General features: G+C 34.2%; 2 protein-coding genes across 2 annotated transcripts in view; both read left to right on the top strand.

The window, feature by feature from the left end:
- LOC148275370 (guanine nucleotide-releasing factor 2-like) overlaps positions 1-21868 on the top strand; it is a 217967-nt gene that overhangs the window by 31808 nt on the left and 164291 nt on the right. The gene's annotated exons all lie outside the window — the stretch shown is intronic.
- On the top strand, positions 2205-4148 carry LOC148275372 (uncharacterized). Its single transcript, XM_088235798.1, has one exon. The coding sequence runs from the start codon at positions 2205-2207 to the stop codon at positions 4146-4148; it is 1944 nt and encodes a 647-aa protein (XP_088091924.1).

Here is a 21868-nt window from a genome sequence, read left to right as displayed (position 1 = left end):
TTCTGGTACATTCCGCTTAGGAGAGAAGGCGTATTATTGACCGCTGCACAGTGTTTCGTTTCATACAAGCTAGACGCTAAAATTCTAAAAGGTCTCGAGACACGATCGCGCAATATATTTCATCCTTCCAAAATTGTGTAAAATATGTTTTTTTTTTATCCATTCATTTATTTATTCATGAACTTATTAAGGATGTGTCCGTGTTAAGCTATAATAATTAACGAAAATTAAAAACACGTAAAATAAATTAAATTATAAAAACTAGTGATGCAATAAAATAACAATCCAGAAAAAAAAGTATAAATAATGAAGAACTATCTGATAGTTGACTAAAATGCATATATTAAATGCTTAAGAAAATTAAAAACTTACGTAAAATTATGTGTTTTAAGAGTGACATATTAGATTTTTTGTTTAAATTTATTCATAACACTATTATACATTCTCAAAAACTTATCTTGCTTCAACAAACTCTTTCGTGTTCAAAAAATCTCCTGCCGAAATCGTACACTTGTAGTCCTTAAAATATAGCTTGATTAGAATGCCATTTGTCAGAAAAAGTGACGACATAACTTTGTAGTAACGTCTAAAGAGTTATTTATTATATAGAAAAATCATTCGTATTTGGCATGTTACATAAATATATCAAATCAGCTTAAGAACAAAAATAAACCTAATTATTAACGACGTTCTTACAAGGTTACATCGTTTTACAAAAACGTTAGAGATGTGACAAATTGATCAATGGAAATTGATCGAATTAAAAAATAATTCATTTGATGTTCATGAAAAAAGTATAAATGTCTTATTTTTTGGAGAATAATTGTGTTAAACACACTATAATAGGCTTCTTTTTGCGTTTTTATATAAATTTTCTGAAACAGAGTCTCATGATTGCCTGAAAAAACTGATAAAATCGATTTGATCAGTGATCAGTAATTTCCCATCACTAATGAAATTAGTTTGACTGATGTCATTCTAATCAAGCTATATTTTAAGGACTATAGTAGTGTCTGAAAAATAAAAATATGTTGCAATGTGTTGTGACAAAAAATTCAAAGTGATTCAAATTAAGCATTAGTTATTTTGAATGTACGAAAACATTCATGTTTAAGTAACATGTATTCTTGGCACATATATGTACTTTATATTTGTATAATAATGATTTTTAATTTTTTACATTTGATTAGCTAGGCATTTATAATAAAGTAGTTTTAGTTTTTCTTTTTTATGTTATTGTTTTATTAGTATAGGACTACTTACGCTCTAAAGATAAAAAATCTCCATCTTAGAACAGGCTGTGCCATGTTAGATGGAGACTATCATAAACAGAGAACACTCCGTTTTCATTTTACATTAATTGGATTTATATAGATTCCCTGTTATTAAGTATTTACATTTTTTTTTTTGCAATAAATTTAAAAATAAATAAATAATAAATTAATTCTCATAACATATTTTGACGTTAATGAATCTTACTCTTTTTCTTCAAATTATTTTTATTTTTTTAATGACCATAAAATTATTGTTTTTTTTTATAGGAGCACATAGCATTATTTCAATCTTCGAAAGAAACCCTAGAAATTAAATTAATAATGGTACCTTACTTAAGCTCAAAACCCCAAACTTTTGAGTTTTTAGAGAAACTGCCTGAGGGGAATATAAGAATAAGGTGGTTCAATTGCATAACTAACGTTAAAATCCGAAAACGGACGCAGCAGCCCCCTATAACAAGCATTTCTACAAGAATCAGCCGAGAATCAGCCGAGCAACTTTTGATTAGACAAAACAAAGAAGCAGCGCTTCTAAAAAATAATGATGTACTATTTACCGAACTAGAAATAAGAAAAACACTTTTAGAATTAGATTCCGGAAAAGCACCGGGTCGTGATCACTTCACTGCAGACATTTGCCAGATGGCGTTCAAGCTCCATCCAGAAATTCTTGTCAGCATATATAACGCTTGCCTTAGAGTTGGCTGTTTTCCACTACTGTGGAAAATAGCAAGAATAAAAGTTATACCCAAACCGGGCAAAGAAGACTACGGCAATGTCACTTCTTATAGACCCATTGGACTCTTACCAGTCTTGGGTAAAGTCCTAGAAAAACTTTTAATTAATAGAATATCATGGAAATTCAACAAATATAATAAATTGAGTCCTCGCCAATATGGTTTTACTCGACAAAAGAGTACAGAGGACGCCATGCTTGACGCAGTAACTTGCATCAAGACGGCAACAAGGGAAGGTTATCACGTGTGTGTGATATCCCTTGACATCAAGGGAGCGTTTGACAATGCCTGGTGGCCTCACATCCTCCGGCAACTAGCGCGACTTGACTGCCCCTTGAACATATTTAACATGTTCAAGGACTACCTTTCGGATAGGATGGTAGAAATAAAATACGCAGGAGCCAGCTCAAAGAAAGGCTCCAATAAGGGTTGCATACAGGGATCTGCTTGCGGCCCGGTGCTTTGGAATATCGTCCTAGACGAACTTTTACAAAAAGAATATCACTGCAATGTTCATTTACAAGCATTTGCAGATGATGTACTACTGGTCATAAAGCACAAAGACATTAACGTTCTGGAGAGTATAACTAATGAAACGCTCTCCTCGGTCACTGAATGGGGAGACAAAGTCAAATTGATATTTTCAGAGGAAAAAACTAACGCCCTCTTCATAACTAAGCGCAATAAGGCGCAGGCACCTTGCCTTTTCATGAAGGGAAAAAGAATTAACTTCGTAACAGACTGCAAAATCCTTGGAGTGGTACTAGATGAGAATCTTAATTGGAGTAAACACGTAGATTCAGTAACGAAAAAAGCGACAAAAATCGCAAACAAATTAATATTCATGGCCAAGCCAACATGGGGTCTTAATCCTGAAATATTGCGGTCAATTTACATTGGAGTAGTGGAACCGATGATCACCTATGCTGCGGCGGTGTGGTCGGAAGCGGCAAAAAGGAAAAATATACAGGCGAAACTAAATAGAGTACAGAGATCTATGGGAATAAGAATATGCAAAGCATACCGCACGGCTTCCCTTACATCTGTACAAGCAATAGCTGGACTGATTCCACTGGACTTAAAAGTTAAAGAGCTGGGAGAAATCTATAATACGAAGAAGAATCTCACCATCACTAATAGACCAGATGATCAAAGATACCAGGGAAGGATAGCGTACACGGAACTGCCGCATCCAAGCGAGCAAATAGGTGAAATCACCAGTTACCCAGACTCGTACGCAAGAGTCAAATTCCCCGTCGAAGAAATCGATATATACACGGATGGAAGTAAAACTGAAGGAAAAGTGGGAGCAGCTTTCGCCGTGTTTAATAATGACGGAGAAGTACACAGAAAGAAGCTTCCCATGGCTGACTACTGCTCGGTATTCCAAGCCGAACTCTTCGCCATTATGAAAGCCTTAGACTGGGTCTCTAGCAAGACGAGCAACTGGAAGACTGTCAACTTGTTGTCAGATTCTAGAAGCTCTGTTCAAGCACTTGAAGACGGGGCTCCCGACAATCCGATGGTTTTCTACATCCAAAACTCATCTCGGATCTTAAAGTCCAAAGGCATCGATTGCAAATTTATGTGGATTCGAGGCCATAATGGCCTTGCGGGAAATGAAAGAGCTGATGAACTAGCTAAAAGCGCAGCTCTACACGTAAAAACCGCAAAGCTTTACACTGAATTTCCACTTAGTTACGCCAAAAGAGAATTAAGAAGTCTGACTTTGACAGAATGGGAAGAACGATACCAAAGCAGCACCACTGGTTCTGGAACCAAATACTTTTTAAAGACACTAGAAGAGTGCAAAAACTTCAGAAAATCAAACACGCCAACATTCGAGTCAACCCAAATTCTAACGGGCCATGGAGCCACACTCTCTTATCTTCACAGATTTAAATTGAAAGATAATCCGGCTTGTCCTTGCGACGCACAGACGGAGCAAAACGTAGATCATCTGTTGTTTCACTGCCCCATGTTTGCCATAGATCGATTCTCTTTCGAAAAAGAGTGCAACAGATTAAATGTTCCATTTGAAGATTTTACGCAGGTACTTCAAAACAGGTTACTCTCCGGGATGTTCGTGAACTTTGCTAAAGTAATTATAGATAGAATAAGACCCATGAACAAGTAAAGAGGCTGGCACTCTATACTTGTCATAACAATCTGTGATAATAACAATATTAAAATGTAAACTAATCAAAATTTCTCCACAGATACCTCCCTTTCCTGTTAAGGTTTCTCATGGTTCCCTTAACACTTGGACGAATGTCGGAAAGCGAAACTAGCCCATGAAAACAGAGGTTATAGGTACACAAAACACAAACACGCAAAATGACTCACATAAAAACGAACACAAATAACAAAATACATAACACAAACAAGTATAGTCGCATTCGGGGGCGCCGACACATGTATTTGTGTTAGTGCTTTTGATGTGATTGTAAACTAATTGACAGTACACAAACACTTACACGTAAAATCATACACAAAGCACTAACACTAAAAACAGCACAAATATATCACCTTGATAAATAATAAGCAAGGGAAAAACAATGCAACACAACCAAGAAAAAAAAAAAAAAAAAAAAAAAAACAAGCATTTCTACGCTCCCCACTGTGGCCAAACACTAGGGGACGCCGGATTGACGTGAGGGAGGCGAGAGTGCTGGCTAACGATGGGTCTCCCGGAGGCGTCTAATTCGTCGAGATTGTAGAACAACGGATGTGCGAACTATGGGGTATTGACTTTCTTATACTCGTATATTTGATATTGAAAAATTGATATAAAGTCTTTTTTTGCTGGTCTGAAAAAAAAAATAATTATACGATGTCAGTAATTATGTATATACTCGTATGTTCATTATTATATTTTGTACCTTTTACATTATTTTTATATAACGTTTTTTTTTTTCTTATTCTTTAAATTTCAATTTATCTTGTTTCTATTTATTTTATTTTTATTACTGTATAAAAATATACGTATTTTCATTTTATTTGCTATATCTAAGTGCCTAACATTTCTTAATTGTAAATGACTTTTATTTTGCTACCGATAGTGTACTTAATCAAAAGCCTTCACCACTGTGGAAAATTTATATGGACTGTTTTCACAATTTTCGTTTTATATATTCGTATTTTCTGTATACAATATGTGTAAAAACTGTTGTTTTTTTCCCAAATAATAAAACGTGAATATTATAAATTAGGATATTAAGTGTATAATAGTGATAAATAATGTTAGAATAAGTAAAGATGTAAATATTGTGTTGTAAATATATATTAGACCATGTTAATCATAGAACTAAATAAAATAAATAATAAAAATAAAAATAAATAAATAACTAACCCAAGTATCAAATGGTATCTCTTGTAAAGTTTAAATTTGAAGGACTAACTTTGTGGTTATTCATTGTAATAAAATAAATAAAACAACTTTGTTTTTAACCACTAATTTTTATTTTTCACCGACCGGTTTCAAAGCAAACAAGCTTCTTCGTCAAGGTTTACGTAACTAATGAATTGATTCCTTTTTTTTTTTTTATCATTATCACTAAATACTGCACGTGGACCCAATAAATCAAGTCGTTTTTTCCATACACGGGTGGTAATTTGATATCACTATTTTCGAAGTTAGACAGGAGAGGACTAAAAGAAATATTGTCTATTTGGTTATTAATTATTGTTTTCTTGTTATGAATCGCTTTTTTAATTTCTAAGTTGTCTAATTTTAATATTTTATTTTCAACATTAAGTACTTTTAATCCAGTGTCTTTATTGAAGTTATGATTATTTTCTATCAGATGATTTGCGAATTCAGAAAAAATATTATTATTTAAGCATCTTAAGTGTTCTTTTACTCTAATATTACTTAAAGTTTCTTTTAGTTTTTCCAATGTAGATTGAATCGCGGTATCTTTTGTACTTATAAAGTTGTGAAATAAAACGTAAAAAATAAATTTAACCGCTCTCACGTAAAGTTGAAGAAAATCACATGCGTCGTTGTTCTACGATCCCGACGAATTATGTCCACATGCTCCACTCAGAAGCGGATGTGGAAAAATAGAAGAAGAAAGGGTAATAATGATCACAGTAAAGCTTCCATGAATCAGAATACTGTGCGCTCTAGCGCGGGAGTGTCTATTAGGCTCGGTAGGCCGGTGGGTACTCTGTACCTGTTATGTACCCCCTCGTCTTATCTCGCCGCGTGTAGCTCCGATCTCGCCAACATACCTCCCCAGTACCCGCGAGTACTCCGACAGGTAACGGTGCCGCGAATCGTGGGTTACCGATTCGCGACCGGGCAGGACCGCAATGTTGCGCCAGCTATACACTACTCATTTTGTAGCTAAATCGAATCCGAAGCCGTTCGGTATAATCCGATTCGAGAAGCTAGGACTTGCCGTCCCTCTTAACTGTCGATGTGTTTACCCCTAGCCCGCTAAACAACGGTATATCGTCGTACCTAATCCGAGAAAGATGTCGTGAGTATTCAAGGAAAACTGGCCAAGTCAATTTTTTGCAATTTTGAGATTTTTTGAGAGTTGTAGTGCTGGATGTTATCTTTTACTGAAAAAAAATTCCACTCATATCTCAAAGTTTTTTTTACAAATTTGATGATTGTAGATTGATCAAGTCACTCTACCAACATCTGCCACAGGAAATATCGACAAAATTAAAACGCTTTCATAAAGTTTTAGTTCTTCGTTTACAATTTTTTAGCGTTTGCGCAGTTGCTTTCGGGCCTTTGTTGGGGCTACCTCTGCTCTTGCTGCGAACTTCAGCCAATGTTTTTTTTTTTTTTTTAGCAATAAGATTAAAAATATTATCGCTTTTGATTTTAACCATAAATGATTAAAGCGATTGCTCATGAATATTCCATTTTTCCGTTTTAAAATGTATCATTTTTTGCGTCGTACTGCAGCACCGTGACGCGCGGATGTTTTTGGCACAGAAGGGGAAGGTTAAAAATGTATATACTTTGTTTGTTGTTGATTATTAATATTTTGACAGAAGAATATACGTTACATATTAGAACAGAGATAAAGAACTTTTTAGAGAAGGAATATAGATGTCTAGGTATTTTTTCACAGGGCTTTGTCATAATGCCGTTGAAGAATATACTATTGATTTTAATTTCATATATTTTGTTACAAATCTTAAGCGAAATGTGGGTAGCCTAGATTATTAGATTATAGGGTGACCATGGTTTCAAGGTCTATTGTATTTACATTCATTTATGTATTTTTTACTTCCTGCTTGTATTTGGAGTATTTCGAAATGATCAGTTGTAGGTACTATTAGCAGGTGCACCTTATTACTTTGTGTAACGCTGATTATAAAGTTTTTTTTTGTTTCTCAATAATAGGGAAATATCCACTTTTTACATTTTCAAAGTAATAAAGGGTCTATGAAATGCTATCGACCAAAAAAAATTTTTTGCTACTCGTTAGTAGCATAAAAAATATTTTTAAATTTGTAATTTTGAATTCCCGCTAAACCGGTCATTGCATTGGCCACGCCCCTAATACGTCACGATTCGTGTTTATTTTCAACATTGTTTCTGACCGTTTAAATATTTTTAGAACCCTGTCAAGTATTTTGACGTCACTACATGTCGCGTTTTTCTAGTGACATATTTTTTTGTAATTTAAAAAAAAAAGTTATATTTGAAAATATTTCTCCACAATATCCATATTGATTTTGAAATTACAATTCATTATTCTAAATCTATTTCTTATATTTTATCGGTATTCGTAGTGTGATATTTCCCTATTTTCGTCGGAGCGGAGTAAAAATTAGTAGAACAAAGGTTTATAACTTGTTGTGATTGTTATTTTAATTGTGTTCGTTTCGTTTCTACGCACATTCTCGATTAACGCAAAACATTGTATTGAGACGAAGAAAAATCAACACATTTAACACGGGACCTCATGCATGGTAGCACAGAGCGATCGATACTTATGTATTTTGCAAAAATATGTTGACGTTTCTGAAAAGGCATGCTGTCACGTTGAACAAGCATAGTGTAATGTTGGCATGAAACAAAATAATTTCATGATCTTAAACGTCAGTAATAAGTTAGTGATCAACACGGCATTCTAACCTGAAAAAAACAGTGATGAATATGTAAAGTATAGTGAAAAATTTCTACGCGTGATATTTTAAGCAGCGCCCAGATAATGTGAAATTAATAGAATTTTTAATTCACCGATGTTTTGAGTATGTCCAAATGTTTGCTGAAAGGTTGGATTTTCTCCCTAGGGAGTCATTCAGATCTAAATTTGTTACAACAGAGGGAAACTCTTGTGAAAAGGAAATATGGAAGTCTATGCATTTACAGGGCTTATGACTGTCATTGGCTGGTTTAAGTGGCCACTTTACAACACTGTGTAACATTCATCGTTCTGCATATGTTTAAACATCCGAATTTCTTAGACTCTCCCATCTGTTGACTTTTGTGAAGTAAAGGAGCTGAAACCTTTATTATATGGGTGAGATTCATCCGGCTGAAGACTCCTTAACTTCACAAAAGTCAACAGATGAAAGAGTTGAGAAAATGTGGATGTTTAAACATGGGTAGAATGGTGAATGTTACACATTGTTTAAAGTAGCCACTTAAACCAGCCAATGACAGGTCATAAGCCCTGTAAATGCCTAGACTTCCATATTCCCTTCTCAACAATGTTTTCCCTCTCTGTTGAAATAAATTTAAAAAATACTTATTCATCAAAATTCCCAGACACCGCCGCCTATCCTCCTGTGGAATGAACTTTAGTGTTAATCATGTTTCTTTCTTAATTTGCCTCGGTTTAAGTAATGTTTTAATGTTCCTCGGTTGATTTATGTCGACAGCGTTCGAATACATCGGCGGTGCCATTCGCAATAATTTCTTCCGACCATTTTGTAGACGTACAAAAAACAATAACATGGCATCTCTACGAGCCGCAGCCGTTAGCCAGTCGCGAGTCACGACTGTAATCCGCGATGGGCTCGCGGTGAGGGCTTGTTATTCTCCTCGCCCATTTTCATTTGAAACCCAATTATGTAATATCGCTATAATATGATATAAATACAACAATTTCTAACCCGCGTCCAAATCCAAACTACGAGCATCTTTTAACTCTTTTTCATTTTGATTCTCTGATAAAACGCCATTTAACGCGTTGTTTTAGATATAATATTTATGTATAAAATATTAAACTATAAAATAGACACTAACCTCCTAAATAAAGTACAAATAAATGCGGGTTTGAGATCACTCAGACATCGGGAAATATTTTAACTGCCTTTGTTTTCAAGTAATGCTACATACGGCTAGCACAACGTGAAAGCTTGTCAGTACCGAGGTTTGTAAACAAGTATGGCCAAAGATCACTTCATTATACAATTACTAAAAATTTTAATAAGATTCCTAAGATGATTTTGTTGGTTGATTTTGATGATGACAAAGTTAGTGGTTCAAATATTTATAATAATTGACATACCGTCGTGTTTGCTTAGTTTATTGTCTCTACTTGTGATATTTATTCATTTGTCTTTTTTTATTGCAGTTTATATATTATTGGGTACATGAATATAAAAAAAATATTAGCAAATAATACCCATATCCGTCATGCCAAAAAACTAATCAGGTTACAAATAGTAATTAATTAACCCTTTTAGCCCTGATGTTCTCAAAAAGCGATTATTTTATTTATTTTTTTAGTGAAAAAGAAACAATTGGGTTCTTACGATTTACCCAAATATTTCAATTTTTGTGGCCATTTTCAACGAGATGTAAATAACTCACTAAACATGGGAATCAAGTTGTGGTAGAGCGGGGTGCGAACCTCGGACCTTTGATCCGGATCCGCGAGTCCACGACACTAGCCACAGTGCCACAAGCCGAAACAATGTTTTTTTTAAATTACTGATATCCCTAAGTAAAACTAATTTTTTTATCAACAATATTTTGAATTTTTTTAAATTTTTTTTGAGTAGAACTGAATTCAACTTCCTTGAGAATTATTCGTATTTATTTAATTATTAATGGACTCATTCACTCCACTTAACAATAGTTAATTCATTACTTTATAATATATACAGGAATAATTGAAATAAAATACAACTGAAGAAAATTAAAGCTAGGACAATTTTTTTATTATTATTACTACCTTAAGACAAGATCCAGTCTATCTTAGTGATTGTTTTAATCTAGAAAACTTGCAACAAAAAAGTCCAGATCTTGTCTCGAGTTTACAATGCGACACAATCAGAATGTTGTTAAAAATGTTCTTCATCTTTTTGTTAATGTTATTTTTTTAGTTTGACAGCTGGCTTCTGGCTAGCTGGTCGTCCGTCTAAATTCTAAACAAAGAGAACAACATGACAAATTAAAACAAATTGTCAATAATATATTCTCATTATTTGTTTTCTCCTTTATTCCCTCGATTGAACGCGAACAGAAGCAGGTGTGGAAATAGCTCACCTTCATCAAATTGACATTCCGTTTTGAAGGGTTGTAATCTAATAAGATAATACATGTAACGTAAAAGCAAACACAATGTCTTGTAGAGCAGAAAAATTTCTTTCGAATGACATACCTTTACTATTTTGTTTTATTTTATTGGGTAAACAAACAGTATGTACACAAATATTGACAATTTGTTTATATATTAGTGCAGGACACGCATGCACACAACAAAAAAATTGTTTACACTTAATACAATAATTTAAATTTTGTTAAATATACCAAATGTAAAAGATAAGAAATGAAAAATATGTATATAATGAGAGCGTTAATTAAATATCTGCTACTCTCAATATTTCTATGATTTTTAACTTAAATTTACATACATTATCATAAAAAAATATCAGCCTCGGTAAATCAATTGTTATATTGGCCGCATATTCTAGGTATTGTAGATTGTTTCAAATAGTTTGTTGACGCGTTATCTGTGTAAAACAGAAGATTTTGTCTGGTCAGTCTAGATGGCACACGGAATGGAAGTCTGTAAAAATAACTGGTCTAACATTATTCTTCGATTTTTAAAAGAGTTTATTCCGTGGTACTGCATACTTCCAGCATGGTTAGAGAAGTTAATGTTTAACCGGTAGTCGACCTGCCTAAAGAATTTTTGTTGGACCCTTTCTAGTCTATTAATACTAACATTATAGTAAGGTGACCAAATAGGAGTACAGTATTCTAGCTGAGGACGAACAAATGTTTTATAAAGTTTTTCATATATCTGCATGCTAAAATGGTTTCGATTCCTGCATAATAAGTCCGACCATTGTACATGTTTTTTTCAGGACTGATTCAATATGAATATTGAACATTAGATTCGTATCAATAATATCACTTTAGTCGCGAATTTTGACGCTCATATTTAAATTTGAAAAAAAATACGGGCACAACTTATCTTAACACCTAAAATAAAATAAAATTCGTCTACCGGAATCATTTCAATGCCAAAAGGGTTAATAACACTTATCTATAAAAGCCACCAGCGGTGTCTGTAAAAGAACTTAGATCACTTTCAATTTAGCATTTTGCCATTCACGATATTAGACTCAGGTAGGTACTGGGTACCCACGAGTACACATTACGAAATTGGCCGACTTGTGTCGAAATATCAGTTCGGCAAGTGCCTTTTTTCGTTACAACAAAAACAAAAGGTCACATTTTTAAAGGTCATGTCTGCGTTCTGAATATTTATCATAATCATATTCCTTTCCTTCTGTGTGCGGCAGATGAAGAATACAGCTCTCTGTGTGAAATACAACCGGAACCCCCAGATGCATATTCGTAAATACCCGACGCGTTACCCTTTCGGCATGTTTCACAATCCCCCCGAAGTGGCTTCGGAAATAGCAGACGTGTCGGATGGAAATACCTGCCGCGTTATCCACCCCAGTAATAAACGAAAAAAATAATATTTATAAGACATTTGTAAGGTAGCCGAGATACTACAATAAAAACAAATATGTTTATGTTGAATGACGTTAGCAGGCGCTGCTTAGGGAGCAATTTTGTGGCGTTACGAAATTGAACAGTGCTAATAGGGAAATATCACATACTACGAACACCGATAAAAATATATGCAATGGATTTAGAATAATTAATTGTATTTTCAAAATCAATGTGGATATTGTGGAGAAATGTTTTCATACATAAATGTAAAACAGAAATTTAGCAAAAATACGTTGCTAGAAAAACGCGACGTGTTTGGCCTTTGTAACAATAACAAATCCTGTCTGACCGACTAAGCAAACATGCCCTTAATTCTTCATATTTTGAAAGATGAGCTTTAATTCCTCTTGCCCGTGGTTACCTTGCCTCACCTGATCTTACTCGGTTCATTTTTGATAAAAACTGAACAAGACGAATTTTAGAAATGGGCTATTCAATTTTTTTTTCAACAATGCCGAGCTCTCTAAAAGTGGAACGGAACAACAGGCCAACAGGCCGTTGATGTCTGTCAATAGTCTGGCTTCCTTTTAACGAGTTTTCTGTGATTTCCTCGTCTTAAAGCAAATGCTGAGAAGTTCCTCAACAAGGCCACAGCCGATTATCCCAACAGATCCTCCAGGAACATACCTTTTGCAGTTAGTTTATACGCTTATTCGAGGCAAAAGACTAAATTAATTTTCTAAAAACTTAAAACACCTGTGAAGGATAAGCACCTATCTTGATTAATTTTATTGAGTCGTATAAATTATTTTTATACTCAATCAAACTCACGGATTTTTGTCATTTCAAAATAGCATCGCTGCCTCCATTACCTCCGCTTTAATTACAATCTGACCATATTTGCTTTTACCGTGTTTCGGTATGATTAACGGCGCATTGGGAAATCGGATCTCGGCGATTATTTACTTACTAGATCCTCCGTGGGCCGCTCGAGATGGATCAATGGACGTTCTCATGAAACGGATGCATTACATAAATCGTATCCAGTTTTTCATTCGCGCAATAGACCAGTACAAGTCTGACTGTTGTAGGCACCTAGGTACCTACCCCGTTGCTCGATTCGAGTGTACGCTCACCTGTTCACAGCGCTATCGATTCACTTGTGCCATTTATCTAGGTGGGTTATAATTATAAAGTGGTGTTAGATTCTATACACTGTAATTTATAAATTTGGTGTGGTTTCAAAACTCTGGATCTCCGAAAGAATTTGAAAGATGTCAAAGATAAGCAATACTGTCAAGTATTAGATATTCAAGTGTATTAATGAAAATTCTTGGTGAGAGTCCATTGTAGTTAATTGGGTGTTATAGTTAGACTTTAAGGAAAAGAAACTGCGCAGACGAATGTCTCTTGCCACGCGCAGGAGGACTGGGCAGGGCTGCCAATTTGTGGGCAATTCCCCAAACTGCGGAGAATCTCAACTCGATTGGGGATTTGTTGGGGTTTGGTATTATGCGGGGATTTTAACATTTTACCATTTATCAATTTATCTTTAGCTAACACGCCAATAGTTTGATGGTGAGTGATTAAAACATTAATATTATTATGAATGAAATCGATATTTTTTAATAAAAACATAGTATCAACTCTAAATAGTAATTCAGGGATCCACTTTTTAACGGACAATGAAAATAATGACAGTCGAATGAGTACATTGGGTACTAGTACAAACGACTGCTTGCGTTTTGTTTTATTATCTTTCAAAATAATAACGGTGTTGTGCAAAAAAAAATATAAGTTGTTGATAAAAAAGCACAAGGTAATCCTAAGGTTATTAACAAAATTAGTTTGAATTCTTGTTAAAAGCTCACAAACTTCCCCTCGAAATATCGAGGATGATAAGGCCTTAAGTCTATTTTGTTTGAATTAAAAAATATTGTAATATTATATGTGCATAAATGGCAAAGTTACCGATGGTGGACCCTCGCTACACTCACGATTCTAGCCAGTTTTGATTTCATGTTATATACATATTTTATCAATTTTTTCATTATTTCTGTTTATTATTTCTTGAGATAATTATGTGGGTAATCGGGAATTTCTTTTCTCCCTATTTGGGTAATTTGATCTAGAATTTTGGGGAATTTGGAAAATCAGCATTGGCAACGCTGGGGCTGGGGTTATTTAGTAGCTCGCTAGCATTCGCAGTCGATAGTCCTGTGCCACGACGCTCAAAGCCCACATTACACGACATTTTTTGTTGTCAAATGGATAAATCGATCACCTCTCGTTCCGGAGTCAGTATGTTGAGAGTACGACGTGTAATACGGGCTTGCGATATGACCCTCCCCACCCGCACCCCCCTTCGTTCCGGGTGGCAATAGGGAACAGTCTTTTGTTTGTAGTCTAGCTGTAACTTGTTGTGTCTGTTTTTTTCCAAATGAAAAAAATGAGCTTATAGAAATAAAACGGTCTCGTGGTTTGGTGTTCGGTGCATTTTCCTACCATGCAAGAGGTCTCGGGTTCGATTCCCGACATGGTTGACTTGAAATATCTATTTCAAAAGGCGTTTTTACACCAGAATATTTCATAGTCCCTGGACTGGCATCTAAAGCGAAAGACTGATCAACTTACCTTCAGGTATCAAAAATGATCAATAAACGCTGCGATTAGTGTACCAATGCAGTGCCCTATGTACCAAAAGGTGCGGAAAGGGAATGAAAATGATGATGAAATAAAGGACTAGTGAAACTTTGATTCATAAATTGGGAATGGCCAATGAGCGATTTCATCGCTTTTAAGACATCTTCGAGACTGGTATCGTTATTATAAAATTAAATGTACATTAGAACCACGATATAACGGACTAATTAGGGGAGGGAGTGTCTGTTAAAGCTGAAAGTCCGTTATATAAAAATAGGTTTAAAATCAATCAAAAAAATATTTTGACAGGTAGGTAGGTACACTGTATTTAGATACAAATAAACAATACAAAACACAAACAAAATTTTATTTATTGTCTTCGGACACTCGTCGTAAAGTGACGTTGCTGATTGATATCGACGCACTAGCTTTCGATTAACCTGCTTTGAAAAGAAATCAAGTATTGTTTGCACTTTTGAGGTTTGCTGTTTTTTTATAATCAACTCTCTAAAATTGCGCTTTATTATATCAGGGAATCCCCTCATATACTATCGCTCCGGTTAGGTGCAGTCTACGATCAGAACGGCATTATGTCCCAAATTCTAATGCTACACGTATGACGTGAATATCATGGCCGCTAAAAAATGTCTACATGCGGCGACACTTAAATTTAAGTATGTATAATATAAACAGGACGTTTTTAATTTTTTTTACATTTGCCCGGATTTTTCATCCGTTATATCCGAAGTTGGATAAATGGAGGTCCGTTATATCGACAGTTTTACTCTATTTATATATTTTTTAAAGCAATTAGGATAGTCAAGAAGTCGATAAAAGAAGAGTTACAAAAAATTTTATGTATTTTAACTCATTAAAATGACATTATAATAAGTTAACTCTTGTATTTACCTTGTAACACTTTGTAAAAAGGTCCTTCAGACAAAAATGATTCAAATAAATTACTATTTTATAGTGGTAACTTCTATGTCTTTACCGTTTTTTGGATAAATACATTTAACTTTATAAAAAACATACCAGCTCGAAGATGTTGCGGGCACGATGAAACCGGTCACTATCCGGCGTCTTATTATCTCTGCCCACCCCTACGGAGAAACTGCGTGATGGTTTGTTTGTTAATTTATAAGGCCCCTTTCACACATGCCACGCCAATCCACCAGGCCCGGTAATTTTCCGGGTACACCCTTACAAAGGGTGACACATTTTGTATACGTTTGTAGGATGTACCCGGTAAAATTACTGGGCCGGGTGGATTGGCGTGGCATATGCGAAAAGGGCCTAAAGACGCACCCCTGGCAGATATCTTTTAAAAAACTAGAATCTACGTATTATTGTTTCTATGGCTCGTAGATGACTACATCCTACACCTTCGTGGCTCAATCTTCTAACCCTGATATATTATGTAGCTATGTGATGAACTAATTCAATTACTGCTTACTTAACCTTTCCCTTACTGTCCTAAATACACCCGCGCGTTACGGTGCTGTGTAGTCACTTCACATTAAAAAATGAGAGATTAAAAAAGCTTTGAAAAAAATGGCTTTTATTTATCATAATTTAATTTAACGATGAAAATATTTCAAATCTAACTGCTGAAAAAATGAAAAAACCATTGGGTATCGCTAACGACTCGAGCGAAACGTGCGCCCGCGCCAGCTTCCCGAGATCTACTAAGTAGCTATATAGTACTGGACTACGTGACTGACTGAGAGTATACTTTTGGTGATATTTTTAATTTATACCCGATTTCCGATGAAATGCTTTTTTTGTGCATAATAAAAAAATATTTCAGTCGATACGTAAATGTGTAATGGAGGAATACTGAAAATCTTAACCCAATATTTATTATATTTATAAAGACACTACACATCACCGGGGAGGGAGGGTTGAGGTGGTATCCAGATTTTCGCTTCACCTCAGCCATAGCTAGGAATTAACGATTATACGATATACGATATACGATATACGACTTAAAAAACTTAAAACCCACTTGTTCTCTAAATCATTTGAATAAATCCGTAGCACGTGACAACAAAATAAATTATTTTAATCAAATTACAAATTTAAAGCTTCAATTAAATTAACTTAACAGTAGAATCACCATGTAAAGCGCCCTTGAGGTATTTTATTACGAAAATGGCGCTATTTATTTATTTATTTATTTATTTATTTATTTATTTACGGACAAAGTCCATTATAAACATTACAATTAAAAGAAATTTTTACAAAGGAATAAAAAAATATAAGGAACAGAAATAAGCAGCAAAGACAGATGATAGATTTTTTAGATTAAGTAAAAAGCTATATAAGTTATCCACAATAAATGATGAATTTACAGTAATTTTATTACAAGACAGGTTAGAATTAGTATACTATAGGTGCTCACATAAGTAAGCTAAGCTCGCTCATGGCGCACGGCGAAGAACTGAAGATGTAAATAACACCGCAATGGACAACTTGAACCTCATCAGCATGGCCTTCCTTATTGCTACCAGTTTCTGTGCACAGTAAGAGCTCTTACAGTGCGAAGTGGACTGGAGCTTGAATTTTATTGTACAATGAATCATATCAGCCGAAGAAGCGCCAAATGACTATCAAAACAGTTTTATAAATTGTTTCAAATGAAATGGCTGTAGTTTCCTAAGAAAGCGGTGCCGCCGTGTAGCGGTGGATGATGACATTAAAATTTTGTCCGTACAAACCAGATAGCGTATGTTTCCTAAATAGCGTCGATTGTGAGCAGAACGTCCGTTTGCGAACGTTTTTCTCATGTAATGGTAAACGATTTCACGTCTGAAACTGTGTGCCAACTAGAGATGGATGTTTCAGTTATTATAAGTAGTAGTAACAGTTGTTGTTTCGTAAATTAAACTGTTTCGTGAAACGATTACTAAATAACAATTCAGAGCAACGTTTGAACGTTTTTGGCCGAGCTTCTTTAAACTGTTTTTTTTTTAACAGCAACGCAGTACTTTAATGTGTGCATTAATGATATTTACGAACTTTTTCCCTAAAATAACAGTTTATTTTTTGCGTGAATCTGTTGCGGAAGAATAACCGTGTAATTATTTTTAGCACCCCTTGTCCTAACGTGATTACTATCAAAAATGAAGAATTTTTTATTCATTTTGTAAGAAAATTGTGAAATTTTCCCTGAACCTTGAAATGCACACTGTGTTGCATGATTTAAAAAAAAAATATTCTCGTTAAAGATAGTTTTCGATTTCCGACGACTCCTTATTTTCCAAATATACCAACTCAAAATACTTGTTTGTTTATATTGTCCATTTTCCGCCGCAGTACGTCTCAGGTTGACCAGTAAATAAAATTAGGTGATTACGGCCGCTAGATAAGTTGACATCTCTGGTCACCGTCAAGACGGCCGTCTTGTTACGCCCATCTCATCACGGCATATGATGGCCGCTAGATATCTGCACCGCTTTCTTAGGATACCATAACTTTTCACTCTCACTTATCCGATGGAGGTTTTTTCTATTACATATTATTTTGTTGTCATGTGCAACTAAGTACCGAGTCTTCTTGATTACATAATTTCCCATACTACACGCAAGATGCAGTGTAAACCTACATATTACGCCATCTCATTATACAGCAATATTATGTGCTAGAATGAAGATGATGGTCCATGGTCCATTCATGTGTCTTCACGCATTTGCGATAACAATAAACTGTTGTACATTTCGCAGTGACTTGTTGAGTAATGTTTGACACGCGATACCGAAAATCGTGTTCATTTTCACATATCTGTTTAGCTTTGATGTTTTAATATTTCATTTTATTTCTTCTTCACCTTAAGAGAAAATGCGGCCTCACTTTCCTTCATTCATACAGACTTATTTTCGTATTTTTTCGCTTTATTATGGCACCAAAGCGATGATTTTTTTACCCACTATAGAAATTTACTATTTGTGTGTTCCTATCATTATGTTTTTTTTAAATAAATTGTTTACTATGGCAACAAGAACCATCCAAAAACCCATAAAAGCGCTCAGTTTTCTATCTGCTGTCTCCGGACGTATGGTATATAAATATGATAACTATTTTTGAAGAACGCAAAAGGTACCGACACAGATAATTTCGTTCCGATTCTCTTTCTAAATAAAACACCAAAATCGGTCTAGGTTAAAGGTGCGGAATACAGGACAACGAAACGTCGATTCTCTCAATTTTAGCTAGACACAATCCGTCCGACGTGCAGTTGTCTTTTTCGCACAGTATCGGGGTAGCATTTTCGAGAGATAACAGAAAAACTGTTAAAATACCTATTCATCTCAAAATTGCACCACAATATATATCCTCTTAAGAACTAATATAAACTTTTGAGAACATTGCTTTTAAAAAATGTATCAGGGTAAGATTATCAGTCTTACGCTTCAGGTGGCAATCGAGGGACCATGAAATATTCTAGTGTAAAAATAAGGGAGGAACGGAGGCTTATAATTTTTTTTATATTTTACACGGCTTACCGCCTTTTATTGTACGCAGTAATACCAAATTAAATATACCTACTACATTGGTACACGTAATGATAAAAATAAAGTAAAACAAATTAATAAAATAAATAAAACAACTTTGTTTTTAACCGCTATTTTTTTTTCCACCTACCGGTTTCAAAGCTAAGCAAGCTTCTTTCTCAAGGTTTACTTGACTTATGTTTAAAGCATTAACTTTGTGGTCAAACATGTTAGTAAATATTAGTGTACAACCACTTACCGACTTTTTCAGTATACCGGTTTCGAGACGTACCCGTCTCTTAGCATCTCTATAAATCTGCATGTGATTTATGTATTTTTGGAAATACTATATATATACTACGGTGATGGTGAAGGTGGAGGTGTATTTTAGTATTTGCATGTTGGTGTGGTGAGTGTCCTGACGAAGAGACGGGTACGTCTCGAAACCGGTAGACTAAAAAAGTCGGTAAGTGGTTACATGCTAATATTTACTAACATTAATTAAATATAGAGTTGACTATTTTATACCTACATATTAGTAAATATTAGTGTTTTACCACTAACCGACTTTTTATCTCTACCGGTTTCGAGACGTACCCGTCTCTTCCTCAGGACACTCACTACACTAACATGCAAATACTAAATTACAATTAAGTACACTTTCACCTTAACGTCACCGTAGTACACATAGTATTTACGAAAAAACACATAAATTACATACAGAGTTAAAGGGGATGCAAACACCACCATGTTCGAACTTGCACTAAAGTTAGGTTAATAGTATTTAGCGGTATGTCGCAAAATGTGTAGGGATGGGATTGTGAAGGGGAGGGGCTAAGTGGTTGAACGTTAAACGATTGGTTAATTTAAAAAAAAAAAGTTGGTTATATTTTTATTTATTTATTTATACTTTTACATTGTTTGTATTCCTTTTTTATACAGAATACTGTTCCCTCACTGGGGTGTCCCGTGCCGAGGGAAACATTTTACAAAATGTGAAACATGCCTAAGATTAGCTATTTAACAAAGTTAACATAATAATAACAATAAAAAAAACGTAATTAATCAAATTAACCTAATTATAATTAACAGAATAAACAATAAAAAACTAAAATATTCATAAAAAAACGTAACTAATTTATATAGACCAATAGAAAAAAAATCATAAACAGTGCACACATTTTACCTATTTGGCTTGATCCACTCATCGATCCGTGCGCAACCCACCTCCACTATCCATTTCTTAATAGCAAATTTATATTGTGAGTACTTACTTATTGTCCTTGTGGATAATGGAAGTAGATTGTACACTTTAACCGAGTAGTAGGCCAATCCTTTTTGACCGAAGGTTGTACTTATTTTTTTATTTTTTTGCAGCATCAGGGTGGAGTATCTAGTAACTCTTGTATTTGTAACGGAAGGTAGAGAATAATGTTAACGTGCGTATGTGAATGCTTTGAACATTAATAATAGTTTATACACAAACATATAATGATAATGATAAAATTTATAAATAAACTTATCAATGAAACTTCTTGGTTTAGTTTTACTTTTTATTATTTTGACCAACGAGCGCTTTCGCCTAAGTAGGCATCTTCAAGACTGGTGATTTGTTTACAACGTTTACAGCTTTTATACTATTCTTAACATATTTTGGAGATAAGATAGAACAATATTTTAACAGGGGACAGAAAACATAAATATTTACAACTAGTTTGCTATACAATTCATTTTTGGGAGTTTTTGGACCGAAAGGGATTAAGTTTTATTATTTAAAATGTGGGAAGAGAACACATGGCGAAATACAACAGTGTGGGGAATCTACATTTTAACAGATAAAGTTGGAAAATACTTTGGTTTTTTGACAGGGAAGTTTACATACCTATAAATGAAACATTTTAAGATTCATACTTAGTTAATACAGATAATTTCATTACATAATTTTAGTAGTAAATAATTAAATCAAACGGAGCTATATTAAATTAAAGGTTTAAGTAAAGGAGAGTTTACATAATAACATTTAGTTAATAAGTTTACATACCTAATGTAATTTAGGTATGTAAACTTATTAACTAAATGTTATTATGTAAACTCTCCTTTACTTAAACCTTTAATTTAATATAGCTCCGTTTGATTTAATTATTTACTACTAAAATTATGTAATGAAATTATCTGTATTAACTAAGTATGAATCTTAAAATGTTTCATTTATAGGTATGTAAACTTCCCTGTCAAAAAACCAAAGTATTTTCCAACTTTATCTGTTAAAATGTAGATTCCCCACACTGTTGTATTTCGCCATGTGTTCTCTTCCCACATTTTAAATAATAAAACTTAATCCCTTTCGGTCCAAAAACTCCCAAAAATGAATTGTATAGCAAACTAGTTGTAAATATTTATGTTTTCTGTCCCCTGTTAAAATATTGTTCTATCTTATCTCCAAAATATGTTAAGAATAGTATAAAAGCTGTAAACGTTGTAAACAAATCACCAGTCTTGAAGATGCCTACTTAGGCGAAAGCGCTCGTTGGTCAAAATAATAAAAAGTAAAACTAAACCAAGAAGTTTCATTGATAAGTTTATTTATAAATTTTATCATTATCATTAACTATGGAGTTTTATCAAGAAATATCAACAAAAAACATCAATATTACAAACATATAGTTCCTGATTTCCTTAAAGACCACGACGCCCATTGAGCAAGACAATGAAGAAAAAGGAGAATACAGCTTTTACCTTATTTATTTGTCCTTGTTACCAGATATAGCCAGATCGGTCCGAAAATTAATGGCACACTTAGCAAATGCATTGGCTTTTGTTTTT

Source organism: Micrasema longulum, unplaced genomic scaffold (genome assembly GCF_059751315.1).
Source record: "Micrasema longulum isolate JH-2025_06_02 unplaced genomic scaffold, ASM5975131v1 h1tg001441l, whole genome shotgun sequence".
Classification (NCBI taxonomy): Eukaryota; Metazoa; Arthropoda; class Insecta; order Trichoptera; family Brachycentridae; genus Micrasema; species Micrasema longulum.
This window is presented reverse-complemented; position numbering and strand designations above follow the sequence as displayed.

What these genes read in the sequence shown, in the direction of transcription:
- LOC148275372 (XM_088235798.1), top strand. Translation starts at nt 2,205, where the DNA reads ATGCTTGACGCAGTAACTTGCATCAAGACGGCAACAAGGGAAGGTTAT.